Source organism: Furipterus horrens, unplaced genomic scaffold (genome assembly GCF_987537825.1).
Source record: "Furipterus horrens unplaced genomic scaffold, mFurHor1.1.pri manual_scaffold_10, whole genome shotgun sequence".
Taxonomy (NCBI): domain Eukaryota; kingdom Metazoa; phylum Chordata; class Mammalia; order Chiroptera; family Furipteridae; genus Furipterus; species Furipterus horrens.
The window spans coordinates 1,674,253-1,692,974 of record NW_028327180.1 but is presented as its reverse complement, the minus strand read 5'-3'; the positions used below and the strand labels follow the sequence as shown (position 1 = coordinate 1,692,974).

General features: G+C 54.1%; 1 protein-coding gene and 1 long non-coding RNA gene across 2 annotated transcripts in view; one reads left to right on the top strand and one right to left on the bottom strand.

Annotated features, from left to right (window-relative positions):
* Window positions 1-1,307: 1,307 nt before the first annotated feature.
* PDE5A (phosphodiesterase 5A) overlaps window positions 1,308-18,722 on the top strand; it is an 81,869-nt gene continuing 64,454 nt past the window's right edge. The window contains exons 1-2 of the mRNA XM_090288242.1: window positions 1,308-1,440; window positions 16,551-17,139. Of these exons, the coding sequence (XP_090144368.1) occupies window positions 1,328-1,440; window positions 16,551-17,139 (702 nt within the window). The 5' untranslated portion in view covers window positions 1,308-1,327. The remainder of the gene's footprint in view (window positions 1,441-16,550; window positions 17,140-18,722) is intronic.
* LOC149999162 (uncharacterized) overlaps window positions 8,114-18,722 on the bottom strand; it is a 92,903-nt gene continuing 82,294 nt past the window's right edge. The window contains exon 4 of the long non-coding RNA XR_016513310.1: window positions 8,114-8,376. This is a non-coding gene — a long non-coding RNA (uncharacterized LOC149999162). The remainder of the gene's footprint in view (window positions 8,377-18,722) is intronic.

Below are 18,722 nucleotides of genomic sequence, written 5' to 3'. Positions count from 1 at the left end.
TCAGAGAAAATGAAGGCACGAAAGGACATTTATTTAATGCAGGAAGGCTCACCCACTGTATTGAGGGACTGGAAGGCACTTTAAGTGTTCTCAAATTATCACTTTAATCATGTGTTTTTATGTAGTGGTAATTTCTTACGTTGCTGCCAAGAACATTTTGAAAGGAGTTTGTGAAAGCACCGCCAAGAGTAGCCTTCACATGTTGTGAAACATACAAGGCCAGGTTTAATCATGCAAAAAAAATCAGTTCATTGAAAAAACACCAGATTAAAGGGGCAGGTGTGGTACAGGGACATGAGGACGCCGACAAAGCAGAGGGAGACACATTCCTTTTTGTAAAGCGCTCTGGGGAGAGGACCACGCAGGGCAGGAAGGCTGAGCCCTTCCCAAGTGACAGTCTGAAGGCAGGCGGCGATGATTCCAGTCCAACACCAGTGACAGGTCATTTCACGGGAGGGGACCCGCTGGCTGCTCTGTCCCAGGCGGCGGGGGGGCTCCAGTCTGCACAGAGGTGCCCTCGCTCTCCCCCCTCCTACTCAAACCATAGTGGTCACTTCACCCCCTTCTTCTATAGAAAGCGGTGTTTGATGCAAAGGCACTTAATTTACAATCATTATCACTGTGGTTGTCATTAACATTGGCCACGGGGAAGGCCGTGTGGGAAGAAGCCACCCACAGGCCTGTCCTGGTGGCCCCGCTCTCCGTCCGCGGGCGCGCTGGTGGCTCCGAGGTGGTGTCCCCGCTGCTCCCAGACTCCCGCGCCCGCGGAGCAGCTGGGCGCACAGTGGCCTGTGTTCGCCCAGGCCCCGGGGAAAGCGCCCAGGACGGCAGCACCTCTCCCTCCCGGGGAAACATCCCGCTCTCCGAGCTGGGGATAGGTCTCCACGTCGCGATGCCCCCCTTCCTAGCGGGGGACACTAGCGAGCACACCCGTCACCTCCGCGCGACCCGGAGCCCGCCCGGCGCGCAGCGCACCCCAGCGGCCGTGTGCAGCCCTCCGGCCGGGGCCACCCACCTTCCGGAGAGCTCGCCAGTCGCCGCCGGGCCGCCGAGGAATCGGGCACTTGTGTGGCCGCAGGAACCGGTCTGGGCTGCACCCCCGGGGGCGCGGCTGTGGCTCCGGCCTCGCTCCGCACCTGGAGCCCGGACCCCGAGAGGCGAGGCGGCGCGGGGCTGCAGCCCGGCCGGGAGCCCCTGCAGCTCGCCGAAGCCTGCCGGACCCGAGCGAAGTGCGGGGTAGGGTCTCGAGGTCCAGCCCGCTGCTCGAGGGAGGAAGCCCAGCAGGGCTGGAACCGGCCCACGAGGCGCAGCGGCGCGCGGCGCGGGCATGGAGCGGGCGGGCCCCGGCCCCGGGCGGCCGCGGGACCACGACTCGGTGGAAGCGTGGCTGGACGATCACTGGGACTTCACCTTCTCTTACTTTGTCAGAAAAGCCACCAGGTAAGAAGCGGACGCGCGGCTGAGCCGCCGGGGCGTGGCTGTCCCCTCTGCACCATTAAACCGCCTCGGATCCGGCCTTCATTTTAAAGTAGGTCCGCGGTCCCGTGACGGTGCAGAGACCTCGACCTGAAGGCGAGCACGGTCTAAACACCCGCGCGTGGGACCCGATCCAACTTGCTCGCGAAGTTCATGTACAGAAACGCCCGAGCGCCCGGCCCCCGCCGCCCGCCTCCCCCGGGAGCTGTTCCCGAGCGCGCGTGTCCACGGCCTCCTGCAACCCCGTCCACCTCCCGGAGCCCCAGACCTCCGCGGCGAAACCAAAACAGTCTGAGCCCCTTCCCTGCAGCTCCGGAAGCGCCGTTCCCAGCCCGGTCCCCGCGGCTGCGCTCCTCCCCCGTCCCCCGCGCCGGGGCCTGGCGGGGCGGAGAGCCGCGAGGGGGCCAGACGGCGGGGCAGCGACGTGCAGGAGCTTCCCCGAGTGAGTGCTGGCGCCGCGTCCCCCTCTGCTCCCCACTGTCCCGCGCACCTCCTTTGCTGGCTCCTGCGCCCCAGGCGGCGCCACGAGCAGGGGTCCGGAGGGGTGGCTGCTGCGTGGAATGGACCGGGGGCGGGCGGGTCCCGCGCGGCCGGAGCGACCCCAAGGCCAGCTCTGCTTGGTCTGGAGCCAAGGCCGGCGGCCGCGGCGGAGGGCGGGGGCGAGCCGTCCTCTGGGAGGTGCCGAGGGCCTTGGGGCGCGCGTGGGAAACACTCGCGGGGGCTGGGGAGGAACCGAGGCTGCAGCCGAGGGACCCGGAGGGGAGCGGAGAGTGCGTGGCGCGCGGGCCCCCGAAGCCTGCGGGCGTGGTGCGGAGCCGGGACGCCCCTGGGAAGGGCCCGAGCCGGAGCCGGCCACGGGGCCGCGGTGATGGTGGGGGTGCCAGCCGGGCCTCGGCGCGGGGCTCCCACCCGCCGGCGCGCAGTCGCCGCTGTGCCGGCCGCTCCCCACCAGGGGGCGGCGCGGCGCGGGGCGAGCGGGCAGCAGGGGCGCCAGGGGACCGGGCTGCAGTCCCCGCCTCACCTGGGCGCGGCGTCGCCCCCGCGCCTGCCGGAGTCCGGGGTCCGCCGGGGCGCACGGCCCGCACCTCCCACGTCTGCTATGTTGCCCTTTGGAGACAGAACGAGGTACCTCTCCGGCACCCCCTTCCCACTCCCCGGGGCGCGGCGGGCCAGGGCTGGGTGGCGGGGATGCTTCACTGGCAGTGGCCCGTGTGACGTTGGGACCTCCGCGACTCTCCGCGGTGTCTTACTTTTCACTCTTAGATGGGGCTCTCTTTAAACCCGCTGCTCCTAACGAACGGCCAGAGTTGGGGTCAACTTAACCACTTTCGGGGCTCTGACAGAGGCGAGGGCTCGGGACACATCTTGTCCCCTCGGGTTAATCACTGTCCGCTCTGGCAGTCGGGCTCCTTCCCCGCTTTCGCGTTCTCCCTTGGAGACCCTGCGTCCTGAGCACCAAGGGGTAAACCCTGAACGCACAGCGGTTTCTCTCCAAGGGCGCTCTCTGCGAGTCTGGGGCGAGCACGCAGGCCCCAGGGGTCTGGATGGTCCCTTGTTGTGGGCGACTGTTCTCAGGGGTCCCCTGATGCTCCCGGGCCACCTACCCGTTTCCTGTCCTCTGTGCACACTTCACCCTCTCTGCCTACACTGAGTTGTAGCGTGTGGGGCTGATTTTTCGTGTGTGTGAGAGAGGAGGGGGGCATCGGATTATTAACAGTTGAAGGAAACAAGTCATTTCTCTTATGAAGCACCCCAAGTGCCCCCCATGTAAAGACAGCAGTGGGGTTGCTTGGTGGCGGGTTTTAACTAGTCACATCTATTGACACCCGACTTTCAGACCCTGCCAGAATGTTGAACGTAGTATTTTGGTGGAAAATAAACGGAAAATGGTGTTACCTTTCTCTCCATGTTACGTTTTCTTTCAAGTAGCATAGCATGAAAATCCTAATTCTCAAAACTGTGCTCATCAGTGTAAAATGTAGGTCGTCTGAGACTAGACTCTTTTTCTGTCGGGGTTTTACAGCCCAGCCCATGCGGACGGTCCCCGGAACAGTTCCTCTGACCTGTGTGCGTCTGTGTGTGTGTGCTCTGAAGGGAAGAGTTTATGTCGAGTTCAAGTTAGAAAACGAAAGTATGAAATAGCTGAGAGTGCTTCAGGCCCTCGCTCTGAGCAGTGACACGGAGCTGAAATCGTCGGTATGTAGCCAGGGGTGCTTCATAGGGCAGGAGTCCAGCTGGGGCTCGTATTTGGTGGCATTAATGTAAATAAGAGCCCCAAAGGAAACACGAGAGATGGGTGAGCAGCTGCTGATAAAACTGCCAGACTGCTAAGCCGGGTGCGACTCACTGGGTCGTGGTAAAAACTTACTGCCTGCCTTTTAACTTTGCAGCAAAGATGCTGCTTCTGAACGAGAAGCTCCTGTTCCTTTGTGCCATCCCCTTCTGTTCCGTGTTCTCAGTGGGGGTGAGTTCTGCGGGTGACTCAGGGAAAACCCGTGAAACAGCGGATTCGCAGCTCCCGAGGAAGCCCTGAGCTCCACCGTCCGTGCCAGTTCACAGGAACAATGATGGACCTCTCTCTACATCCTCTGATTGCGTCGCGGTCTTTGACAGTCATGCCCGCCTCTCAGTCCCGTCCCAGGAGCAGACATTGAACAGAATGCGTGTGCTAGCCCCCCTCGTGTCTCCTTGAAGCACCTGTGGATCTGGGTCCCCCCTGAAAGCCTTGTGCTGCTCTGTTACACTGTCACTACCTGCACATACAGAGCTAAGCACCTCATTAGCAGCTATGAGAGCAGATGCTGTGGGTCGTGGCCGGGCAGCTCAGTTGGTGAGAGCGTCTTCCTGACACGCTGAGGTTGTGGGTTCGATCTCCTGTCAGGGCACATAGGAGCCACAGATGATGCATGAATACGTGGAACAGCAAATCGTCTGTCTGTCTCTGTCTCTCTCCCCTCTCCCTCTCACTCCGCTTCCCTCCTCTTCCCCGCTCCCCCCCCAAAATAGAAGAAGTCGGTGGTACTTAGTAACTACCATGCATGCATGGGGGTCTGAGTGTCAGCTGGACAATTCACATGATCTGTTGGCACAGAAATAATTGGAGACTTGTCACCAGAGCACACTGAAAGCTCCCACGCTCACTGCTGGACACAGCTCTGCAGTCATCCTGCAGGCGGGGGAGACAGATAATTAAGGGCCCTGATGTCGCCGCGCTCTCAGGCAACGCCTTCCCCCCTGCAGACGCCGCTGGCCCGGCTGCTGGGGTTCCTGACGCCTGTTAGAGTGACGCCGCCTCTCACCGGCGACTGACCCGCCCTGCGGTCCTGGGGGAAGCTTTCTGCTGGGGAGGCAGTGCGGTTGTTTCTTGTTGCCTGGGTTTGCACTCGGGAAAAGCTTGAGAATATTTGGCATCGACTGGAAACAGGAGAGAGTAAGTGGGGACAAGTGTTTATGGCCACTTGGATCAAAGTCCAGAAACAGAACTTCTACACCTTCACGGCGTTTTCCGCGATAGACTTCCTGTTTGACGCGGCAAAGCTGGCTCAGCGGCTGGGGCTCGTCCTTCTTTTCTCCCTTTTCCTCTTGCTTTTGTAGTTTTTATTCACCTCTAGGGGTGGTAACATGTCTACTTCTAAGGTGTTTATATTAAAACAGATGACGGATAGAACATACATATTGCTCTCCACTCTTAAGGATGACTGGCTCTGTCCTGATAGAGGAATGGGGACGTCCCAGTCTTCAGACAGTGATCTGTTAAGCATATTTTGTGAAGCCAGTCACTGGCGTTGGAGACAAGACTGTGGGCTTTGCTGAGTCTGCTGTGATGTTACTTATAACACAGGGCGGGGCAGAAGTAGGCTTACAGTTGTGAGGACGTGGGTCTCTTCTTGTATTCTCGTTCATTGGTTACTGTCTTATTGTCCGTAGGAACAACTGTAACCCTCCTTTTGCCCCGCCTGTGTTTTTATGATGGTAATTCCTGTGCAGCAATGGCCTTTCTGCTTGTGTTGTTAACCAGAGCGTACACAGCCGGCCCTCGGCTTCCTTCTGGCAACCTGAACGCACTCACAGGGGCGGGCGTGATGTGTCTCCTTGCCCTTCTCCCTGGAGTCTTCCCATTCGGGTCCATGGAGAGCCTGCAGGGCCGGGTCGTGGATCCTAAAAATGCGGTTGGATGTACGCAGTGCCGACTAGTCAGAGACGGATATTCTGAAATCGATCTCGTTGGTCAGCATAGGACAGACTTAAACAGGCTTGTAGTACCGTTCGGGAGATTTTATTTTTTTAGTCTGTGACCTGAAATGTATAGAAATCGCCGAGACGATATTTCCGCGATTCCGTGTCTTCAGCACCTCCAGCTGGGCAATTTTTTGCACTTTAATTATGTTGTGTAACAAAATTTGCTTCTTAAATGATTCCACCTACATAGATGACTTGACTCTGGTCTCTTACATCATTCCTTTTAGAGTGTTTGAAACTCCTTCCCAGCTGGGTAGGTAAAAGTTGTACCTTCCCCCTCATCTGATGACAGAGAAGGTGGCTGGCTTCCCGCCACAGTCCCCTTCCTCCAGAGCTTTGCTTGAACTTCCAGTGCGTTTCCATAATGCCTGGGAGAGAGTTCTTTCACACTTGAAAAGGCTGCACAGAACTGCTCGGTAGTTTTTAGTTTGTCCCCAAAACACTGTTCCACCTCGTGATTTATTAACCCCGTAGCTGCTGGGGCGAGCTAGGCTTGTTCCTGGTTCTCAGGGCTCATTGGAGGACAGGAGCCCCTTCATGGGAGGAGGGCCTCCCGTGGGGACCGCAGGGCAGTGGGTAAGGCCCGGAGCCGGCTGAGAGTGGGGGCTGGAAGGGACTCATTTCTGACTTGAGGACACAGACGAGCTGCACAGGACTTCCTAAGACATTAGGTTCCCCGGACCGATGTGGGTCCCGCTGACCCATGTTACAGCCGACGGATGGGGCCTGGGAAATGCCTGTTACCGTACGGGGTTCTCAGTGCAAAGAGCCTGTGAGCACAGCCTCGGGAAAAATTAAAGGAGCCTCCCCGCGTGAGCCAGTGCTCTGATCTCATTAACTGACATGGGTTCTCGTTTCATTCCGATTTATGTGTGTGCATATTTTATTAAGTACGTGCTTTGTCCATTTTCTTGAAATGGTAGGAAGTTCTACTTTTTGCCAAAAAATGCTTAAAGCAGGCAAAGCAAACTGAGTGTTAGGTTCATAAGGATCACCCTGTTAAGTATTCTAAAAAGCTTTTAAACATCCGTATTTCTCTGGGTTTCAGTTTGAAGCAAATGTGAGTTTTAAAGTCTTTTGTGCCATTGTTACCCTCTGTGTTCTTTGAGACTTTCCCCTTGAATATGAATTGTAAAGTAAGATTAGCTTTTTTTGCAAGTCATTTTTTCTAATAATTTCATTACAGCCAAACTTGAGAGACCAAAGAACCCTATTTGATATCATGTCCTTAGTGATAGTTGCTCACAATTAGAATGGTCATTTCTACTCTCTGTTGAATAGTTATGCTGAGGTTATCAGAGGAGAAAAGACCCCGATCTTTTGAGCTGACGAGATCATTGAAGTGCGCCCCCAGGCTGACAGGGTCATTGGCTCCCCGGGTCTAAGCTGTGCAGCGAATCAGTGGACGTGGTCACAGGACAGGCTCAGGGCTGTGTCCTTCCGATGTCAGCAGGCTCTCCTCTAAGGGCCGCGTTTCATGCGTGTGATCGTGACGGCGTGGAAAATCCCACAGCGCCTTTCCCACCGGCCGTCACATTCGAATGTGAAACCCTAGGAAGCGATTCTGCATTTTATTTACATGAGGTTCTAGGGAGCATCTCCGATGTTTTCATAGCTGGAGGAAGCTGGGGGCCACGAAGTCACCTGAGGCAGAGCGTCCCCTTCCTTCCCACGGAGGCCCCCAGTGACTGCCTCGCTGTCACCCAGACTAGAGATGTGGGGGGAGGTCGGGAGAGGCGTCCTGAACCACCCCCACTCCCCGTAACACCCTGTCCCTGTGCGTCAGTATTTCCATCACCTGAACCGGTGCCTCGGGAAAGGCGACGCTGGGCACGCGGGGCACGCACACCCCGCTGCTGCTGTGAGACCGATGAGCAGCCTGCAGGGGCTTGCCCACCCCTGGGCCCAGACCCCGATGCCGGGACCCCCCCTCTTTGTGACCTGCACTTGCAGATGCCCCCAAGGGCTGCACCAGTACCAGCCTGGCTGCTACTGTTCTCACCCTCTAGCATTTGTTTCTGTCTGTGGTGGGCAAGGGCAGATTCGAGCTGCCACCCCGGACCACCTCTTCCTGAGACCGTGACCGTGGGGACTTCCTTCACCCTCTCTCTGAGGTGGGAACCGTGGCGTCTAGTTCCGGGGTTCTTGAGGCCTCTAAAGAAAACACTGCACGCTTCCTTATCTTCTTCAGCAGCCGTTTTCAGTCATCCCCTGTTTGCCTTGAGAGTCACTCGTGCCTGAAATAGCATCACACGCCCAGAGATCGGCCCCTTTGTGGGAAGGCGGAGTCAGAACAACGGACGGAGGGTGTATACACTTTAGGTGGTTTTCTCACTTTTTAGGTGTGTTTTTATTAATGGTTGGAGCAGAACCTCTGTGGATTTTGTAAGGGGCTGGGAAGGGGCTGGGGACGGGAGGCCAGAGCTGGACGGGGTGCCCAGCTGGGCTGAGGACGCGCCCTGGGGCTGGCCCACGGTAACACGCCGCGGCGCTGGCCCGGGAGGCAGGAGGATGAGGACTCCGGGCAGAGAAGCCCAGAGACCGGCGTAGAGCGCTCCTTCGGCTCCGGCACCTCTGAGTCCTGCTTTCCTTGTTCAAGTGTTTCCCAAGCAGGAGCCGTGGCCCCAAGTCAGATTATGCAGCTCACGCAACCAGAACGGCCTAAAATTAGAATCCAAGGGCAGGAAAAATGTCTAACGTTATATTTCATATGAGTTATTTTTGTGTTTGGCCTATGGATAATTTTAGCAGATGTCCATGCATGTTATCAGCCATCCCCTTTCAGACAGGAAATTCGCACACTTGGTAATTCTGGTCTTTCGTGATTAACTCCCATGACTGATGGAAAAGACACCAGAGGGAAAGGAAGAGGGTGATGTCTGAACAGCAGACTTGAACTCGGGACAAAGCCCTGTGTGTCTGGATCATTAGGGCCTGCGACTTTCTACTCGGTGTTCGGGTGTCTTGGAGATCTCCCCGAGTGCTCCTGCTCCAGGGACTTCCTGAAGGCCCAGATGTCGACCTGCTGGTAAAATTTCCCCAGGTGAACCCCCTTGGGTAGGAGCTAAACAGGCCCCTGTCACCCTCAAATGTCCCGCGGCAGAGTATTAAAGCCATGGAGAATATGACCATCCCCCAGTCTAGAATTACAGTGATTAGGGAGCAGTGCTGTGGTGGTCGTCCGAGGTCGTTAGTTGTAGATTTTCTCACAGTTGATGTCAGTTTTATTGTATCTTTGATATTTTGGAAAAAAAAATGTCCTCAAATCTCTAAGTTATTTTTGAAAATAATTAATTTTTAAGTAGTGATGGAAAAACGAGTTACATTTTTGCATTTATTTTCCTCAGCTAAATGTTAGACTCTTAATCTTTATGTATTATTCAGAAAATTATGCTATATGGAAGTGTAATTGCTGGTCTGGGGAGTCTGTGTCTTTCACTTCTATTCTGAGAAAATCCTTTGAAACAACTTTTTTTAAAGATGAGTGTTTCTGTAGAGAAATTCATGATTTAAATTAGGAGCGTAAGAAGAAACAAAGGCTCACATCTGGTTTTCTCTGGAAGCCTGTGGAATCAGTTCCTTTTATATTTACAGAAGAGAGCTTTAGAAAATATCACCACGGAATGTCCAGTTCACTTAAAGAGAAAAACGATTGTGCGTTCCACTGGGGACCAGTCTCCACACGGCCTGTTCTTGTACGTCATCTGCTCCAAGGTCTTCAGGGGCCGGGGAGGGGAGCCCCTATTCTCTGTTGGGCAGGGAGAACAGATAACGTCCCAAGGCCTCGCCTTTGGAAGAAGGGTTCTGGGGCTTCAGCCCACGTCTCCCCCATCCAGGGCCCTAAGCGCCGGGCTCTGCTGGAGCCCCGCTGCGGGGTTCGTGGAGGCAAAGCCGGGGCGCCCAGCCCGACCCCCTGCAGAAGCGCGCTCAGGCCGAAGGTCCTCCCGGGCTCGGCCTGCGCGTTTCCCCCGAGTGCGCGCCGGAGACGGGCCCTGTGGTGTCGGTTTCCATATATAATGTCAGATCTACAAATGGGAACTCTCCGATGACATTTTAAAATAGAGTGGCTGAGCATTTAGGTGCTAGGCCACGACAAGGATATTTTTAGTACTAGAACGCAAATACCCTGAGCACAGTGTATTTGCAAAGGATTTTCATCCTTTGGTGCCTTATTTGAGGCAAGAAGACAACGCACATTAAATGAGTTGTTTTACAAACAGGTTTCATCAAATATTTCTCCCTCATAAGAGTTATGTTTATATCGCATTTCTACTTTGCTTTTTAAATTTTTTCTCCTTACTCTTCTAGATGCCAAGAAATATTCTATAAAACCTAGGCAAAGGATATAAATTGTTTTCCTTTTCAAGACATCTGGAATGTTGAATATATATTTTAAGGCATTTCTGTCTTTTTCAAGATTCATTTTGTAAGATGAACGAGCTGTTCAGCTTTGGGAGCAAGAAAACATGTCTCTGTGTGGGATCCTCTGGACACAGGAGTGTGCATGTGCCTGTGCATGTGTGTGCACATGTGCCCCTGTGGGCATGTGTGTGTGTGTGTGCATGCACGTGTATACCTGGGCGTGTGTCCTTGTGCACATGTGTGCGTGTGTGTGCATGTGTGTGCGCATGTGCCCCTGTGAGCATGTGTGCGTTTGCGTGTGTGCACATGTACGCCTGGGCATGTGTCCTTGTGCATGTGTGTGCACAGTGCCCCCATGGGCACGTGTGCATGTGCGTGCATGTATGTGTATGCCTGGGCGTGTGTCCTTGTGCGTGTGTGTGCATGTGTGTGCACACGTGCCCCCGTGGGCATGTGTGCGTGTGTGTGCGTGCACGTGTATGCCTGGGCGTGTGTCCTTGTGCACATGTGTGCGTGTGTGTGCATGCGTGTGCCCCTTCACCTAATCCTACTGGAGAGTCTTGCACCCCCTGTCCTGTCAGAAAGTTTTGCCTCTTCTGTTTATTAGTTCCAGACAGCGAGCACGTGGGAGAGGCTGTGACTTGTCTAGATCAGGGGGAATTTTCTAGAACACAAACTGTGCCTTATAGTTTTCCTTCCTGTGATAAGTCTATAATAATCTCAAGCAAAAGTGAGAAATTGGGAAAGGGAGAAAGTTTAAATTCTTAACAGTGTCTATGCCTTAGAGTGACTTCGTTTTTTCAATGACCAGTACTAATCAATTTATAAAATCCCTAGAAAGTAGGAGGTGAAGTGTACGCAATAGACAGCGCAAAGCTTAGCCTATTTAAATAGCCATAAAAGGCATTACTATTTTGACACCATTAAATTTAGTCATTAACTTGGTGGCGTCTACCATTTTACGAATGTTATACTTTTTATCGACTTAAGAAAAAACAAGCGCTCAGAATGTGCGAAGTGAAATATCCAGCACCTTCTTTCCGCCGTGTCTGTAACGTGGATGAACTGAACTTTGTTACAACTGTTGTTTTTTAAAAATGACGATTCACCCTCGAAGCTCGCGAGCCCCCAGAAGTCCTTGGATCTTTATCATTCACAAATGCAGTTCTTCTTCCCTCTGGGTATCACTGAAGCCGCTGATGCTGGACACAGAAGGGTCAGGTTCAGCCTTTTCCCTGTGACAGGGGCTGTGATCTGGCAGCCCTGCTCTCTGGGTTTTGTGGGGTGCTCTGCCTCTTGGTGACAGCACCAGGGACAGAGCAGAGCTGTCAGCCCCTAAGAAGCCTTGTGGAATCAAGACATCGCTCATCATGACACCAAGGTTCATATCAAGTCATCACTGTAGGACCAGACTGGGCTGCAAGGGGCCTCCTTAAAGTTTCCCGAATACCCCTAAATGCTCCAACATTCCCCGAAGCAGAACAGCAAGATGGTGCTCTTCTGATCCGAGTCACTGTTTCAGCAGGTTTGAGACTTAAAATCAAGTCACACGTAGGGCCACTTACGGCAGGATTTGGCCGCTGCCCATGCCTTGATTTTCTGCGACAGAAGGACTCCCCACGTTCGGTGTTTCTCTGGCTCGGGGTGGGGAAGGGCGCTGGCATGAGGCCCCAGCGGCGGGGACGGAAGCAGGTGTGGAAGCCCAGATGATGCCTCCCTGGGAGGATGCTCCCAGCATTGACCTGGGTACCCTCTGGGCTCTCTCCAGTGGGTATAAGACATATTGTCAGAGCTTAAGAACAAAACTAAATCTATAAAAGGTGAGTCATACCAGTCATGTATGAGTAAGACATGGTCTGTGGAATCAAGTCAGGAAGCAAAGGTGTGACCGGACCAGAGGACAGTTAAGGGGCCGTGAAGAGGAGCGTGGGGACGGTCTGCGCCCCCAGATCTCGGATCTCAGGTGTCGGATCTCTGATCTCGTCCCGGACTCTGAGCTCCCAGCATCAGGGTTCACTGCCCTTCCTTGGGCTGTGGCTTCATTTCAAGTGTCGCGGGCCTGCCATCTTTCACTGGCAGCCTTGTGACAGCCAAGACCCCCCGAGACTAGGAGAGGGCACCCTCGTCTGCATGGCCCAGGCTCTCAGGAGCCCAGCGAGGAAGCGTCTACGCAGGAAAGCCCAGCCTCTGGTCGTCGGTGCTGCAGCCGAGCGTAAGACGCCTCCGAGGACCGTGTGGCCCTTGCTTTTCTGCCGGCGGCCCCACAGCACTGCCTGCCAGCTCCTTGAATCCCACCTGGTGCCTTCTACCCTCAGACTGGACATGTTCACAGTTGTCTTTTCCATCTTTATTTATTTGTACGCATTTACTTTGAACTTCATATGACAACAGAATCCAAGATGTACATAAATTAACTTCTGAGCACAATATGAGCTGCACGATGGGTCTGGGGCTGCTCATGTCATGTCCTTGGTGCCCAGCCTAGGGCCTGACAGCTCAGACCTCTCTACCTTGGAGAATCGTTCATTCTAGGAAGAAAGAAAAAGGGACTCTGAAAGCTGAATCCAATTAAAATGGGGAAATAGTAGTGAAAAGGTTTTGATTGGAACTCTGTCTTGAAAAACGGGGCTGCAGATTATGAAAGTAAACTTACTTTAGATTTAATACAATCTAGATTATCACGAAAACTCAATGCTCATTTTTAGAATAAACAATTAATTCTCTGACAAAACTATACCACACACAATATCTTTACTTCCCGTTGGGCTTTTGCAGCAGAATCAAGAAAGCCTTTTCCCCCCAAAGTAGTGTTTTTGAATTAATATTTGAAGGCGTCGTCTGTTTTTCCAAGGATCTTCCTTAGTCTAGGATGTCATGTGGACAGAAATCTCCTTTCAAGTATCGGTTATTTCATTGCCCTTCACCTGTTAGCTGGTCCTTCCCTGGGCCTAACCCTTCACCGCGCGGAGCTTTGTATAATATCAGAGTGGCTCTCCAGCACCCCCTCCGTCTACTTCTGGAAATTCTGCGCCTCGTTTGGGAACTCTAACCCCCAGTTTCAGGTGACTGGCACTTGTCTAGAGACTCCTCGGGGGAGGGCGACATGGCCCGCAGGCCGCGCCTGCCAAGCGTCCTGGCTGCCTGAGCGACAGAGGCGTGCGGGGCGACTTCGTTTCATTTGTGGCTGATCCCTAAGTGATTGTTTTGATGTTATCATAACACATGTCAGTACAGGGACTCGGGCGATCAATAACGTGGTCATGCGAGACCCCGAGTCCCCACGGCCGGTCGATAGGAAAACGGTCGATCGGATGACAGCGTGCGTCATTTCATCATAGAGTCACTTCTCCAAGAAACGACCTAGGGACAAGCACTGGTGAGCCATTAAATACAGCAACAAAAACATCTCGTCGCCCATCGGAAGAGCAATGGACAGGAATCGCTAGAACACAGTGTTGATTTTCTATGGCGAACGTGCCGGCCCTCGGAGTGTCGTACGACTGGCTCCTTCCGATGCAGTTAAGGTAGCACCTTAACTTGTTTGTCCACTCGCGACATGTTCGTGGGGGAGACACCCCGTGGCCGGCCTCTCCTTAGCACCGGGAGGAGCAGGGAACGAGACAGACCCGAGCGCTGCTGGAGGGGACCCCTCGCTGGAGGACACAGATGATGCCCCACGGGTTAGTGCACGAGAGAAGCGTCCGATGGGGACGTGCTGTGGCGGCTGTCATCGGCTGGGGGACGGGCAGGGACAGCCAGAGCTCTGTGTGCTGCGGTGCCCACGGCGGCGGTGCAGGCGGCAGGACCTGGGCGGCCGTTCCAGTGAGTCTGGGTTCATTCTCAGCTCGGTGAGAAGCCAGGCGGGGTGTTAGGACGTCAAGGGCTACTTTGTGACAAGGGTGCTCGGGCCGCTGGGTGGGGTGCGGGCTGGAAGGGGCTGGGGCCGTGTCCCGGAGAGACCTGGGCAGGGGCCGCTTGGGCCGGGCCCAGGACAGGAGGTGGAGAGGGACAGACTGGGACCGAAGGCGGGGTGGGCGGCTTGGCAGGACTTGGACCGCACGTGAGAGTTCAAGTCAGCAAATTTATGGTAACTCCTCCACGTTCAGTTCGAGCCGCTGGGGAGGCGCCGGCGCTGCCGTTATCAATGAGGGGGACTGGCAGGGAGGGGGGCTGGAGCCGGGGGGCAGGGGGGCCATGAGGAGTTCCGTTTCCTCCACTTCACGTTCTCTGCTTAGACATCCCTATGGCGTGATTGAGTCTGATTAAAAACGGAAAAAGCTCATCGCCGTTTTCCAAGGAGAAGGTTCGGCAGAGCGGCGCTGAGTTCCAGGTTTGGAGCTGAGACGGGTCGGGTGTTTGTTTCTGTCTGGATTGTCCATTTGCGCTACACGGACATATTTTTAAATCACGTGAGATGTGGTAATTCAGACATATTGTTTTTTTCCCACCCCACATTTTACAAGACAGTTTTGTTCAGAAGCTTCCTGTGTGTATTGACAGGCAGACGCATGTCTGACATCAGCGTCTTTGACCGAACAGCGGCAGTTTGGGGGGCAGGGGGCGTGTACCTAAGCGTTTCCCAGAGAACCGCCGCCTCGTTTCTAAGTTGTGAAGATACAGCGTTATGTTAGTCAGTGCATTTTGCTGTCCCCAGGAAGTGTGTCCTAAGCCACAACGTGAGTTTATAAAACATCAGGACACTTCCCTTGCTTTGACTCTGCCGTAGGTGGGCGCTGGGACCTGTACCGTACGCCTAGCTGCTACCCTGGGCTTTCAGGTCCGTCTCCGCCACTTGAAGTTATGAGTCATCCTTATATTATCTGTTACGTTTTTTCCCATTCCATTCTGGACTGGAGCATTTCGGAATAATATATATTCTCCAAATAACACATTTTGTTCAAAATAAAATAATTAATGGGATATCCCATAAACGAAAGATTTTGTAGAGACTCAGAAATCAGGCAGCCTCTTTACTCCTGTATCTACATTCTTTTTTTTTTTTTTTTTTTTTTCCACTCACTAAATCCTGGAGGTTATTTGCATCGGCACACACGGCCGTCCGTCAGTGTCTGCCCCATGCCCCACGGATACGCGTGCCATGGCGCGCTCAGCCGGCCACCCACAGGTGGGGCGAGTTGCTTGCTCTCTTTGCCACGACAGACCACACTAACTCCCCTCGTTCCTCCTTTGCCACGTGTGTGAAGTCTCTGGAACAAAGGATAAGTGCATTTTAAAACGTGTTAGATACTGCCCGTTTGCCTGCCAGAGAGGCGATGCCAATTTTTTCTGCAACCAGAAAGACTGCAGTGTCTGCGTCACAACCCCCCACAAAATGATGCGTCATCACGCGCGTTCTGTCCTCAGCCATTTAAAACATAGGTTCCCACAGAGCGGAGACGGCATTGCTCCTTGATTACCTACAGTTAAAGGAAAATTCTTTTGAGTGCCTACAGTGGTAGCAAGTGTTTTCCTTTTGAAGGTAAACTTCAGTTTCAGAAAAAGCCTTCTGCATGACATAGATTTTAATTAGTTGTGCATGCTAGTTTCTTTTTGAATTTTGCTTTGTTTTGAGGAGAAGGCTTAGGGAAAAACAAATCTAACTTTTAGATAAAACTAACATTCTTAGGGACTTATACATTTTCTTAGAACTTAGTCGCAAAAGAAGAGTTTTTAAAATGTCTAAAGTGGTGTTAATTTGGATAAGATTACAGCTTTCCAGGGGGAATTATCTGAATCAGCCAGTCCTTGAATGCGTATGATCTGGTATGTTTGTTTAAAAAAACAAAACTCGCCCACTATGAAGCCTGTGTTTCTAATAGGTTTCTTTCAAGGGAAAGTACATTAAAAACAAATCATTTAAGTGTTTTGGCCTGAATTTTTTTAAATTCAGTATTGCCTCCTTTAAAACCTTCGTGCCTTTACTAGAAGAGACCATTTTCCCACTACCGAGCGGGCGCAGTTAGGGTGATGTTCACAGAAGTCCCCGATCCCTCTGCGTACCAGATCAGACTGTGATACTCCCCACTTCCTCCTCTAATCTGCGCACAGTGAGACAGATAAAGCTGAAGCCCAGCGTGTTTGCGAGCCAGCGTTAGGGAAACATTTGTTTTTAATCTCATATGCTTCGCTTCAGAACAAGTCTTGTTTGAAACAACAGATTCATGTCCCTGCTTTGGCTAAGACTATCGTCAAAGGCCGCGTCTTGTACTTTAGCACAAGTTGGTTCTGAGAGAAGCAGATGGACGTTTAACGTGGCATATAGATCAGACGTCCGAAAATATATGTACGGGGACCTTACGCGTCATGAAAATGCCCATGGGCCCGGTTGTCCTCCGTGGTTTTTCAGAACTGCAGTGTCTCAGAGAAGCCGCGCGTGTTCCTCTCCTGTGGCGGGCGGGGCGGGGGTCCCCGGGCCGCGGGCGGGACACCCTTGGCCTGCGCCCCCGTAACGTGCCCCCTGCTGTGCTCTGCAGAGAGATGGTGAACGCCTGGTTTGCTGAGCGAGTCCACGCCATCCCCGCCTGCAAGGAAGGCGCCAGAGGCCCCTCGGAACCCTGCCCCTGCCCCGCCCCGCCGAGTCCCCGCGCCGACAGCGGCTGCCCGGCGACCCCAGCCAGGAAGATCTCGGCCTCGGAGTTCGACCGGCCCCTGAGGCCCATGGTCATCAAGGACGCCGAGGGGACAGTGAGCTTCCTCTCGGGCTCGGAGAAGCAGCCGCAGATGCCGCTGACCGCCCCGCGGTTCGAGCGCGAGGACGGGGACCAGTGCTCGCGGCTCCTGGAGCTGGTGAAGGACATCTCTAGTCACTTGGACGTCACGGCCTTGTGCCACAAGATATTCCTGCACATCCACGCGCTCATCTCCGCGGACCGCTACTCGCTGTTCCTCGTCTGCGAGGACAGCTCCAACGACAAGTTCCTCGTCAGCCGCCTCTTCGACGTGGCGGAAGGGTCCACGCTGGAGGAGGCGTCCAGCAGCTGTATCCGCCTGGAGTGGAACAAGGGCATCGTGGGGCACGTGGCCGCGCGGGGCGAGCCCTTGAACATCAAAGACGCCTACGAGGTAAGGGCGCCGGGCGCTGAGAGCCGCGGGTTCGAAACCGAGGTGGGGTCATTTGCACGCTCATTTAAAAGTGGGATTGGTGGTGGGAGCGTTCCCCCCTTTCTGATGCGGGAGGCCCTTGACGGGCGGTTGGGCCCAGGCCGTGGCCCCGGGCGGGTTCTGGTCTTGTTTTCCTCCCTCGTGAGGGTCGGGCATCGTCCGACTCCTCGCTGCCTTCTCGTCGTTTTGCTGGAATTTGTGTGCACACTCGTCTCTGCTGCCAGCGCGGCAGACTGTGCTTCAGAAAGACAGGTTTTACGTGGCTGTGAAATGAAGGCGAGGGGAAGTCCGTGAACGTGGGCGGAGAAGTGAGTGCAACAGGCTGCGGAAGGGAGGGTCTGGGGCAGAGCCCTGGCCTTGGACTCCAGAGGGAGGAGGTTTCCGACGAGGAGCACGACCTGCTGGACGCGGCTGCGCGGAGGAGTGGAGGTCGGGGGGAGAGAAGAGTCCAGAGGACTCGGGTCTGGAAGGCGGGCAAACAGGAAAAGAATCGTAACTGGTGGGGGATACTGAGGGCTGGGATTTGGGGAGAGATGTGATAGGTAAGTAGATTAAATCATGGAACATTTTTCAGAACCCATTCAGTGCAAGTGATCTGCTCAGACCTGATGCTCCGTGGCGCTGTGCCCACGGCCCTCTGACCTCTGTAGTGACGTCACACTAGAGCGGAGCCCAGAAGGGTATTCCGGACACAGCTGAAGAATTCCCATCCGTGACAGGCGACAGTGGGGCTTCCAGTCTCCCGCGGCAGTACAGCCCCAAGTGCTGAAGGACCACACGTTGGTCTCGGCTTTGCTGAGCGCGCCTTCCTTGGTCCTCGCGGTCTGAAGAACCTCCCGTCCCGAGAACGTCTTTACTAAACATGCATTTCGTTTCATCTACTCGCCATCTTTAAACGTGGGCAGTGTCATTCCTGCGTGTGGTTGGTAACGACGTAATTCTTGTATGGCTGTCCGAGCGAGCCCGTTCCTCCCCCCGTGCTCTTCTCAGGGCGAAGGCTCTTAGCCCGCGATTCCGATGTTGCCACCTGAATCCTGGGGCCCTTGACCAGGGTGCAGAGTGGCCTTGCAGAAGTGCCTTGTGTCCCAGGAATTTTAGTAGAAGTCATGGGGCTGATGTCTGGCATGTAACTGACATTGGTACAAACATGGACGTCAGCCCCACCGAGCATCTGAATAATCAGACGACCAACTGCCTCACGGCCTTCTGTTGAAGGCAGTCAGAATCTGAAAATACGCGTGCGTGTCTCCTGAGCCTTTAAGAACGTGTCTGTGAAAACACCACTCCACCGCAGTGTTTCTCAAGCTCGTTGGACCACAGAACACTTTAAATGTGTGTAATGTCGCCATGGGAAACCGCGGGGTGGCCGTGAAGTATAAGCGTGAAGCTCAGAATTAAACAATAGCCTCACTGATAAATTAGTTGTGAGAAAAATCAATATTTTATTCACGCTTTAAAACGTTGTAATGGAATGATACAAATTGGAGGGCTCAGCTATTTAATTACTAATAAAAATAACACATTCTGTGCTTGAAATGTAAGAC